The sequence below is a fragment of the Eumetopias jubatus genome, unplaced genomic scaffold (genome assembly GCF_037043125.1).
Source record: "Eumetopias jubatus isolate StellerSeaLion01/CBP00866 unplaced genomic scaffold, mEumJub1_p1.0 scaffold_6, whole genome shotgun sequence".
Taxonomy (NCBI): Eukaryota; Metazoa; Chordata; class Mammalia; order Carnivora; family Otariidae; genus Eumetopias; species Eumetopias jubatus.
The window spans coordinates 82,856,808-82,869,294 of record NW_028274812.1 but is presented as its reverse complement, the minus strand read 5'-3'; the positions used below and the strand labels follow the sequence as shown (position 1 = coordinate 82,869,294).

General features: G+C 39.3%; 1 protein-coding gene across 1 annotated transcript in view; it reads left to right on the top strand.

Moving 5' to 3' along the window:
- The window catches only part of CD109 (CD109 molecule), a 123,489-nt gene that overhangs the window by 45,857 nt on the left and 65,145 nt on the right, over window positions 1-12,487 (top strand). Inside the window, exon 6 of the mRNA XM_028097760.2 lies at window positions 12,030-12,069. Coding sequence (XP_027953561.1) covers window positions 12,030-12,069 — 40 coding nt within the window. The remainder of the gene's footprint in view (window positions 1-12,029; window positions 12,070-12,487) is intronic.

Here is a 12,487-nt window from a genome sequence, read left to right as displayed (position 1 = left end):
CACGAGCTTTTGTTTTTCTCCACATCCTTGCCAACACCTGTTGTTTTTTGTGTTGTTGATTTTAGCCATCCTGACAGGTGTGAGGGGATATCTCATTGTGATTTTAATTTGCATTTCCCTGATGATAAGTGATGATGAACATCTTTTCGTGTGTCTGTTGGCCATCTGTATGTCTTCTTGGGAGAAATGTCTGTTCATGTCTTCTGCCCATTTTTAATCAGATTACTTGTTTTTTGAGTGTTGAGTTTGGTAAGTTCTTTGTATATTTTGGATACTAACCTTTTATTGGATATGTCATTTGCAAATCTCTTCTCCCATTCAGTAGGTTGCCTTTTAGTTTTGTTGATTCTTTTCCTTCACTGTGCAGAAGACTTTTATTTTGATGTAGTTCCAATAGTTTATTTTTGCTTTTGTTTCCCTTGCCTCAGGAAACATATCTAGAAAGAAGTTGCTATGGATGTCAAAGAGGTTACTGCCAGTGTTCTCTTCTAAAGGTTTATTTATTTATTTATTTATTTGAGAGAAAAAGAGAGAGTGAGAGAGCACGTGGTGGTGAGGGGCAGAGGGAGAGGGAGAGAGAGAGAGAATCTCAAGCAACAACTCCCCACTGAGTGGGGAGCCCTGTGTGGGCCTTTGTCCCACAACCCTGAGATCATGACCTGAGCCGAAATCAAGAGTCGAACACTTAACCACCTGAGTCACCCAGGTGCCCCTGCCTGTGTTCTCTTCTAGGGTTTTTATGGTTTTAGGTCTCATATTTAGGTCTTTAATCCATTTCGAATTTGTTTTTGTGTATGGTGTAAGAAAGTGGTCGAGTTTCATTCTTTTGCATGTAGCTGTCCAGTTTTCCCAACACCTTTTGTTGAAGAGACTGTCTTTTTTTCCATTGGATATTCTTTCCTGCTTTGTCAAAGATTAGCTGTGGGTGTATTTCTGGGTTTTCTTTTCTGTGCTATTGATCTATGTGTCTGTTTTTGTGCCAGTACGCAGTGTACCAAATTGTTATATCTTATAGTTCAACATCAAAAACAGTAACTTTATATTGATAAGATGTGTGTGTATAGTTCCATAAGATGCTTAGTTTTCAATGACAGAAGGAGTTTTGGGAAAATTAGAGCTCACTGGACTCTGCTAGTGGCTGCCCTGGTACCAGGGTGGGTCACTACAGTGAATACCATGTCCCTGGGTGGAGTGAGAAAAGGAGAAATGAGCAAGAAATGGAATTATTTTGCCTCAAGGGTAACTTTCCCATTCAATACAAAGTTATAGCTACACTTCTGCTTTTTCCTCTTGCTTGAGATAGGTGCCCAAGAAGGGGGTCATGTGGCATAGCTTTAAAAACTTTTTTTTTTAATTTTCTGTAGAAACAGGGTTAAGCGGATGATTTTTGTTTGTTTGTTTGCTTGCTTTAAAGAGAGTGTGCTTCTAGTTAGCACTTTTCGGCTAAGGAAACCAGTTTGTCTGTTGTATAATACAGCATAATATTTGTCCTGCAAATGGAGAAACATCTTAGGAGTATGCATGTGCTTGTGGCATTGGGTGACTGGTTCGCCATCCTTTAACTGGAGTCTTATATGGTCTATGTCTTGGTTATTGGTTAGATCCATTTTCCCCAAGTCCTATTACTATGAGCAACTATCAGGTATAGAACAACTTAAGTTCTGCTTTAGTTCCAGTCTTTATGAGTACCAGAATATTTGTCATTCTTTCTAATGAGAGAAGGGATTCAGGAAAATGCTGTCTCATGGGGGAGATTCTGGCCCCTCCCTCCTAACTCTCAGTAGATAATCTTTCTTTCTCCTTCATAAGCAAAACAGAATTTGTCAGATAGGAATTTATTTAAATTCCTCTGCCAGATCTATGTGTCTGCCTGTGTGTGCACCCATCTCAGGGTCATCCTCTTTCCAGAAAAGATTTAATTCTTTGTATCTAAGACCAAAACTTCAACCTCTTTCCTGGCTTCTCCCTTCTACTTTCTCAGAAATCTTACAATATTAATGATCTCTTCTTTCTCCTAAATCTTCAACCTGGATTTTTTTCTCTCTTTCCCTCTTTCCTGGATCTTTCCACAAAATCTAGTCTGTTCAAATCTCTCACATGATTAAGGGGAGGGGAGAGAGAGAGAGAGAGAGAGAGAGAGAGAGAAATTGGGAGAGAGAGAGATTGGGAAGGGTCACTAAACTCTCTGACCCTAGTTTCTCTGCCAGTAACTTCACTTTCTTTGTCTTTCCCATTGTAGCCAATCCTTTAAAAAAAGATTGTCTAATCTCTGTGCCTCCCACTTCCTCAACTCATTCCAGTTTGGCACTTAGGTTTCTTTCTATGGGTTTGCTAGTCTGGATTCTTCTCCTTATCTTGTTTTGTCATTTATTCTTTCTTACATATGGGCATATCATAAGGTTTGGCTTTATGTTTCTTTTATTTCTCACTCTAGACCACGTCATCCATAGATATGGTTGTATTTTCCTTCTATACATTAATGACTTTCAAATTTGTCTGAGAGAATCCAGACCTCTGTGTTCTAGACCTTTATAATCACCTGCCTACTTAACATCTCTACTTGGATGTTTTAAAGGCTTCCTGAACTCCTCATGTCTGATTATCATTCTTATAATCTTCCCTCACCGCGTCTCTAGCATTCTCCAGCATTCTCTAGCTTATTGAATTACTCTACCATCCACCCAGTTGTGCAAGCTGGATAACCTTGGCATTTTCTTGACATCTCCTGCTTTTCACCACCCTCACCCAGACCTTCACCGATTCCCATAGATTGTATCCTTAAATATATTTCAAATCCATCTACTTCTACTTTTCTTTATTTCCACCTCTACCTTTTTTTTTAAAGATTTTATTTATTTATTTATTTGAGAGAGAGAATGAGAGAGAGAGAGAGAGCACATGAGAGGAGGGAGGGTCAGAGGGAGAAGCAGACTCCCTGCTGAGCAGGGAGCCCGATGCGGGGCTTGATCCTGGAACTCCAGGATCATGACCTGAGCCGAAGGCAGTTGCTTAACCAACTGAGCCACCCAGGCGCCCTCCACCTCTACCTTTTTTGTCCAGGCCACCCTCCTATTTTCCCTAGATATTTGCAATGTCTCTTAATGCATGTCCCTAAATTTGCTGTTTTCCCCTTGCAGTCAGTTCCCTACATGGCAGCAAAAGTAATCTAAACATTAAACTGGATCATGTTCTCCCTCAGCTTAAAACTCTCCACAGCCTTTCCATTGCCCTCAGAATAAAATTCGTATATTTCACCATGGCCTTCACAAGGCCCTCCCTGCTCTTGACTACTTTTCCAGCCTCATCTTCAGAATTCATACTTCCCTATAAATTTAATTCACAGCTTTTATCATTGTCTATAATTACATATTCATGTGTGTGATTATTTGATTAATGTCTTCTTACCACCAGATTAAAAGCCCCATCCTGGGGAAGTATATCTCCATCACTGAACACAATGCTAAGTGCACTTAGGTGCGATACTTCTCTGTTGAAGGATGGGTGAATGAATGCATTTGTTCTGTTTGGGCTGCCGTTCTGTTAAATCTGATTCAGTAGCTCTGGAGTGGGAACTGGGCATCTCTGCTTATTGAATCTACCACAGTTGATCCTGATGTCTGGGCTGAAAACCCCTAGAGAAATATGTTGCAACTGCCCTGTGACCACAGATGTTTAGACTCTAAACAGGAAAGGCAAGGACAATGTGAACGTTAACAAACATTTCTGTTTGTTAACAAATGATATCTGTCATTTCTCCAAGTAGGTCAATATACATCCACTGACACTCTTGCGGATGGTATTTTCATTGTGATTTCTTGATAATTTTTAAGTTCTTTGCTAATTTTATGGTAAAGATGAGAGAGGGAAAAAGATGGGATATTACACAATTACTGTTCTGTAGGTATTAAGGTTAAGCATAGGAAAATTAGTAGGCATCTGAATAAAACTAAAAATTTGGAATTTTCCTACTGCATGTTAGGTGGGAAGAAATACCAGTCGTAAACATCTAAAGACGGTAAGACACAGACCCTACTTTCAAGGAACTTACAGTCAGGGAAGTCTTCATGGAATCAGTGCAAAGAGCATTACGTTGGGAGTTACATGACGTGGGGCCTTATGCTGTAGTCGACGGGCTGTGGACAAATCGTGTCAGCTCTGGATCTGTTTCCTCAGCTGTAAAATAAGGGGCTCAGGGCAGAGGACTTGTAAGCCTCTTCATGCCTTTAAAATTCCATGCTTCAACTACATGGAAGTGGAGGGCACTGTAGGGCTCAGATACGGACCTTGGGGGTAGAGGTGGAATGGGGTTTGGAGCTAGGTGACAGCGGTAGAGTTGGGAGCAGGCACTTGCCTGGAGTGCAGGTCCTTCAGGGAGTAATAGTCATAGAGAATGTTGGAAAGGTGTGTGGGTCGAGCTGTGGAACATATTGGATATCAGGCTCATGTTTTAGATTTCATTTTGTGGACAGTGAGGGGGCTCTAAAAACTTTATTTTTCTTTGAATGTTGTTAATGTCATAAATTTCATGTAAGACTTCTGAGGACAAAGAAAGCAAAAATTGTATGTGAATGAGTCTCTCATTATAAAAGATATAAAAATTACACTTTTATTATTTTCCTCTGATTATACAAGTAATGCATGCTTAATGTAAAAACACCAAAACATTGTTCAGTAGACAGAATGACACGCTTACGAGAAAACCCTGGACAAAAAAAATATGTCATCAATACTTGTTGTCTTGTTGATTTTTATAGTATGACATGATTGCAATAGTATTTTAGGAAGATCATAGCACATGGGGTGATTAAAAGGAGAGGAACTGAAGTCAGGGAGATGGCCAAGGGGTTAGTATCATTGCTTCGCAAATACAGCCTACCTTCTGTGTTAGGTTATAATAGTCTAGTCTGAAGGTAATAGAGGGTTGCTTTAGGGGAGCAGCACAAACTAAAGAGAAATGGGTGAATTCAAGAGACACTTTAAAGGAAGATTCATCAGGTTTAGGGACTGATTGGATTGTGATTGTGAAAGGGAGAAAGAGGAGTAAAAGCTGTTAAATTAATGAAAGAAGGCTATTAGACTGATGTGGCTCTATTCCCGTGGCGGACTACTTAAGCAAACCAAAATCTAAGTCAGTAACTCCCTCAAGGATACAAAATCAAAATGCTAGGGATAACCAGTCACAAACAGCCAACTAGCGTTTAAGTTACAGCCAGTCAATAATTTCCTTACTTTGTTTCTGCCTTTTCTCTATCAAAGTTTCTCCCTGAGCTCCTGTTGGTGGAGCATGCCTGACCCCTTGCAGTTCAGGACTGCCCAATGCCAATCGATTTTTGTTCACATAAACTCTTTAAAATTTTTAATGTGCTTCAGCTTACCTTTTGACAAGGTGACTCTGGGATTTCACGTGTGGTCTCTGGGAGAATCACCCATTACAAGGGAAGTCAGGGCCGGAAATTTGGTTTAGGGGAGAGAGATGGGCAAGCTGATCAGAGGGAACTCAATACATTTAGCAGCTAAACAGAGGAGCCAACCAAAGCAACAAAGAATGAACAGCCAGGTTTGGAATGAGAGAACCAAGAGAGTTCAGGCACAGAGCAAAGGAGAAGGGATTCAGAGAGGGTGGCCACAGTGTTAGGTGCTGCAGAGGACTCCAGGAGAACCAGGCCTGGGAGAGAGGCCACGGGCAATTAGCAGAGGCAAGCAGCCACTTACTCAGCACTCTTTCAGGCCAGTGACATGGTAGAGGTAGAGTCCAGGTGCAGGGGCAATAGAGTATAGACAGCTCCTTTAAAACTTTAGTTTCTAAGGAGAGAATTAACATAGTATGTTGTGGGGACAGCAGCAAAAATACCATATGATTTCATTCGTATGGAAAGGTAGACATTTGTGCAAGAGTTGAGAAATCTAACCATTACGGTTCTAGTGGGAAGAGAAAAGTCAGAATTGTCAATATCCTCTGCATCCCCAGCCTTTCTTAACATGAACAGTTGGCCAGTTTGGTGTGCCCAGTTGTTTGTGTGGGACTGTGAGGTTGAGCATGTATAACTGAAAGGTGCAATACGAAAACCACAGCATTATCCTTTTGCCATTTAATCCTATTCTTTGGGACCAGTTCTGCCCTATTACTTGGTTGAAATGTAGGGCAAATCCCACTATCTTCCTGGTTATTTTTTGGTAATAAATGTTCTGTCATTTTTGGTTATATTCACACACAAAGAAGAGTCTATGTTCAATAGCTAATATGTCCAGGCCAATAAAGTCAAGTGCTATCTTCTTCCAGGTTGGGTCTTTTCTGGTCTGACTGCCTCTCTCTGGCTCACCAAGCTGTGTTCGACAACTCCAGGATTGAATGGGGTGGAGGGAAGAGAGGCAAGGGGTAAAAAAATCCTTACTTGATGTATAAGGACAAGTCATATCGATTTGCCAATATATGTCCTACCAAAACGGCAATTTAATATGGTTCAACATCACTTATGAAAGAAATTGAAGAGGACACAAAGACATGGAAAGACATTCCAATGCTCATGGATTGGAAGAACAAACATTGTTAAAATGTCTATACTACCCAAAGCAATCTACACATTTAATGCAATCCCTATCAAAATACCACCAGCGTTTTTTGCAGAGCTGGAACAAACAGTCCTAAAATGTTTATGGAACCACAAAAGACCCCGAATAACCAGAGCAATCCTGAAAAAGAAAAACAAAGCTGGAGGTATCCTAATTCTGGACTTCAGGCTATATCACAAAGCTGTAGTCATCAAGACAGTATGGTGCTGGTACAAAAACAGACACGTAGATGAAATAGATCAGAATAGAAAACCCGGAAATGGACCCACACTATATGGTCAACTAGTTTGAGGCAAAGCAGGAAAGAATATCCAGTGGAAAAAGGACAGTCTCTTTAACAAATGGTGTTGGGAAAACTGGACAGTTACATGCTGATGAATGAAACTGGACCACTTTCTTACACCACACACAAAAATAAGTTTAAAATGGATGAAAGACCTAGACGGGAGACAGAAAACCATCAAAATCCTAGAAGGGAATACAAGCAGAAACCTCTGTGACCTTGGCCATAGCAACTTCTTACTAGACACGTCGCCAGAGGCAAGGGAAACAAAAGCAAAAATGAACTCTTGGGACTTCATCAAGATAAAAAGCTTCACAGAGAAGGAAACAGTCAACAAAACTATAAGGAGCCTACAGAATGGGAGAAGATATTTGCAAATGACATATCTGATAAAGGGTTAGTATCCAAAATCTATAAAGAATTTATCCAACTCAACACCCCCAAAACAAATAATCCAGTCAAGAAATGGGCAGAAGACATGAATAGACGTTTTTCCAAAGAAGACATCCAGATGGCCAACAGACACATGAAAAGATGCTCACTATCTCTCATCATCAGGGAAATAACAAATCAAAGCCACGATAAGATACCACCTCGCACCAGTCAGAATGACTAAAATTAACAACATAGGAAACAACAGATGCTGGTGAGGATGTGGATAAAGGGGAACCCTCTTACATTGTTGGTGGGAATGCAAACTGGTGCAGCCACTCTGGAGAACTGTATGGAGCTTCCTCAAAAAGTTAAAAACAGAACTACCTCGGGGCACCTGGGTGGCTCAGTTGTTAAGCGTCTGCCTTTGGCTCGGGTCATGATCCCAGGGTCTTGAGATCAAGCCCTGCATCGGGCTCCCTGCTCCGCGGGAAGCCTGCTTCTCCCTCTCCCACTCCCCCTGCTTGTGTTCCTTCTCTCGCTGTCTCTCTGTCATATAAGTAAATAAAATCTTTAAAAAAAAGTAGAACTACCTTCTGGTCGAGCAATTGCACTACGAGGTATTTACCCAAAAGATACAAAAATACAGATTCAAAAGGATACATGCACCCCAGTGTTTAGAGCAGCATTATCAACAGTAGGCAAACTATGGAAAGAGCCCAAAATGTCCATCTGCTAGTGAATGGATACAGAAGATGTGGTTATTTATATACATATATATGTATGTGTATGTGTGTATTACTCAGCCATCAAAAAGAATGAAATCTTGGGGCCCCTGGGTGGCTCGGTTGAGCGGCTGCCTTCGGCTCAGGTCATGATCCCAGGGTCCTGGGATCGAGCCCCGCATCGGGCTGCTCAGCAGAGAGCCTGCTTCTTCCTCTCCCTCTGCCTGCCACTCCCCTTGCTTGTGCTCTCTATCTCTCTCTCTGTGTCAAATAAATAAATAAATAAATCTTCAAAAAAAAAAAAAGAATGAAATCTTAACGATTTGCAACGATGTGGATGGAGCTAGAGCGTATTATGCTAAGCGAGGTACGTCAGTCAGAGAAAGACACCAGTTGAATTTAAGAAACAAAACAGATGAACATATGGGAAGAGGGGGGAAGAGAGAGGGAAACAAACCATGAGAGAGTCTTAATGACAGAGAACAAACTGAGGATGGGCTGGAGGGATGTGGTGGGGGGATGGGCTAGATGGGAGACGCGTAGTAAAGAGGGCACTTGTGATGAGCACTGGGTGTTGTATGTAAGTGATGAATCACTGAATTCTGCTGAGACCACTATTACACTGTATGTTAACTAACCAGAATTTAAATAAAAAATTGCAGAAAAATATGGTTCAGTGTAATACTGTTGTCATCTGGCATTAGAGCTCTCTGGGCTTGGCAGGCATTTAAAACTAATAGCTTTCCTTCTTAAAACTCTTTGGTGGGTTCTTTGGAGCACCACTACCATTGCTGGGAGGATTCACATTCAGTGTCTTTGATGCTTTTGAATATGTCTCCTCCTCTGGCAACTCTTTAACTTTTGTCTTCAGCACCTGGGCATCTACAGTTAACTTCAGCTTCCCCCTCCAGACGTGCTCCCCTTCTGGAGGCTATTTTTGATCAGGATAGAAGACAGCCCCATGCCAGCTCTCTCTTGCATATGTAGTTGAGGGAAAATGCTTATCCTTCCTTTGCTTCTTGCAACTGAGTAGGCACAGACCACTCCCAATGCACCACTGTGTCTTAGCTTAGCTGTCTGACACCTGGCCAATACCAGTATTTTGCTCTTACATTGTTCAGGCATGTCAAGTGCCTGCCTAAAGTCACTGATGTGTGAAAGCACGTCAAAAGCTTTCTCCTAAAATTCCTTTCTAGTTTATTTCCATCTTGACCTTTTTGATTAAGAGCTGCAAAGCTAGTTTTTGGAAACCTCCTTTGTAAGTCCTGTGTGCTAGACTTACACCTGGCTTGGGAATGTGAATGTAGTTGGCATCTACTGTGTTGGGGGACAGAGCCAAAACTGAGTCTGAAATAATTCCGTATTTGTTATGTGTGGATTTAAAAAGTTCAGTGCCTTTCTTAATCTTTATTTATTTATTTATTTTAAATGTTTTATTTATTTATTCATGAGAGCCAGAGAGAGAGAGAGAGAGAGGCAGAGGGAGAAGCAGGCTCCCTGCCTAGCAGGGAGCCCGATGCAGGACTCAATCCCAGGACCCCAGGATCATGACCTGAGCCGAAGGCAGATGCTTAACCATCTGAGCCACCCAGGCGCCCTGCCTTTCTTAATCTTTAAATACAAATTAAATCCAGACACTGGAGATCAGTGCTGAAGCAGACTTCTGGGAAATTGAAACGATCATGCATGAACATAAATGTGTAAGGAAAAATCCACCCAACACCTTAGTTCTGTTTCTGGCATTTCTTTTTACTCCAGGAGCAAGAGTTAAAAGAAGCTGACCTGCATTTTACAATATATATATTTTAAGTGGTCATGTAGTGTGCCATAGTCCTTCAAGTTTATTAAAAATAGAAATTCTCTCAAGAGTTGGATGGCTTCGTGGTTAGAGAAGAGAAATTCTGTAACTGGAATAGATGTTTTTTAGCAATTCACATGTCTTTAATTTGCATCCAGTCATAGCATATTTTTTAGGAACTAGTCAAAGTAGTGTGTTTTCTCTTTTCTCTTTCATTTGATTGATGTTTGTAACATATACCGTCACAATGAACTATTGATTTAGGGATAAGGGAAATAAAGAAATTACAGAGATTACTGAGAATACCTCCTGGTTCGTCTTTTCCATTTCTCCTTTAGAATTTGTTTTGAAAGTCTAATTGAGACAGGCTTCCATCTCACACGAATGAAGAGGAAATGTATGTGCTAAGAGCAGGCTTTGTAAGGGAGCGCTTTCCCCGTGGAAGAGTGACCACTTGGGACAAGCAGAACTCAGAAGATGTTGATGAGTCATGTATTCTTGCACCTGGAAAGATGTTGGCTTAAAAGACATGCTGCTCAAGTATTTACTCTTTCAGGTCAGCCTTCCCCTTCAGTTGCTGGCAGAGTGAATGAGCACAAACTGTATTTGATGAGCTAGAATAATCATGAAAACTCATTTTGAGGCCGATTGTTTCTGTGGAACTGAAGGAAAATTGTTTAGCAAATGAAATTGTGCTTCCTACAAAAGCACTGTGTGTGTGTTTTTTTTTCTTTCTCTTTCTTCTCCATGGTTTTAGTTAAGGTTAGTCAATTTAGTTCAGCTGGAGTTAACATAGAACAATTTGGAAATACATTTTATTTTTTAGATCAGGTTTCAGCAAACTACAGCCTAAAGGCCCAATTCAGCCCAACATCTACATGCACAGTGCATGAAACTGCAGGACACTGTCAGTCATGCATTATTACTCTTCACTATGTCTCCATCTCCTGACTGACCCTCCTATGCTGAAGACTGTAATTTACCTTTCCAGAGCCTCATATGGTGTTTTGCCTGTAGTGCTCACTGAGTGTTTGCAATATGAGTTTAACTTGACGGAGACATCACCTTTGTCATGAAATTACTTATTCTATAGCATCACCTATGCTGGCTTCAGGAATAAAGCAAAAACTAATTTAATGACTAGAATTCTGATGTTTATAAGTAAAATAAGGAATACAGGTCGATTACCTTCTTGATTTGATTTTTGAGGATGACAAATTAGAATTTATAAATGAACTGAAAGCATGTAATTCGTAACATTCCTATATAGGACATGAAAACAATTTAAGATAGAAGCCACAAATGTGTAGATTCTTAAGACTTTGATCAACATAATTTCTTTGGGATCTACTTTAAACGACATCATCAAGGTCAAGTTTTAGACAATTATTTTGTTGGCATGTAAGTGGTTACATTTGTTATATACTTTGAAATGAATTCTGTCCTTCTTTTAGGATTAAAAAATAACTTGTACAGTTGATTTAGATTAACAAAGGATGATTTTAAAAAAACTAATATTTTGTACTGGCATCTGTGTATTTGCTTTGATAAACATAGGGAATCAGATTTAGAATACGAATTTTATTAGTGGAACTACTTAGCGATTTCAAAGAGGTTCTATTTAATATGTTATTTATGGATTTAGGGTGGACAGAAATATGGGGAATTAGAAAATTGATATAATTATAGGCCACATATTTTCTTATTGATCTTGGAAAAAGAAATAATTAACAATATTTGTTAAAGTAAGGTAGAATGTATTGTATTGTTTTAAGGTTTGCACAAGAAAATGGAAGGTAGAAAATGCTGGTCCAAGATGATTTTGTATTTTTGATTATGTATAAATACTTGAATTATGTATAACTTCATTTTCTCCATTGGTTTTTTTTTTGAGAGTGATATTCAAAACAAATTTGAAGTCATGGTTTGACACGTTTTATTTTTGCTTCATAAATTTCTGAACTGTCTAATCTAGTTTTCATTTCACAAATAATGGAAGTCAAATTAAGCAGTTTGTTCACATGATATGCGGTGAAATACAGACAGGTCACCTTTTTATGTTAGTGAATTGACAAAAAAAACTCATGAAATCTCATAGGCTTCATGTCGCAGATGACTAAAAATAAACTTCCACAAGTTAAAATTAACTGTTTTGCTCATTAAGTCATTATAAATGCAATTAAAAATAATTCCCTAAATCTTTTTATGTAGGTAAGTAAGCAAGCAAAAATAGTTAAATAACTCATATGTTTTCTTGTCTTTTGTTTCTTCCTCCTAATAGGACCAGACATATTATCAATCATTTCAGGTTTCAGAATATGGTAAGAGTTCTTCAGTTTATTTTGAAAGAAAAAAATATTTGTTCCTTTCCACAGAGATAAGAGAAATTTCCAAGACATATGTTCTTTAAAGTAAAAATGCTAGTGAAGGTACATTCCTGGTGTTTCGTACAGGCCTACCTAAATACATTTTTTTTTCCTTTGTAAAAGATATAAAAGGTCATTGTAAAGAAAAATATAGGAAACAGATCACCTAGAGTCCCATGATGTGGTCTCTCTTATGCATAATTTTCTTGTTTTTCTTTGTTGTGATGTTAACATATTTTAATTTTTGTAATGTTTTTCAACATAACAGTTATTTCCCATATTTTTCATTTGGTTGGCTTTGGTAAAGACAGTCTGTTTGACTCGGGCAAATCCTCTTCTTGCAGGCGTCACATTTATATAACAGTTAGACACA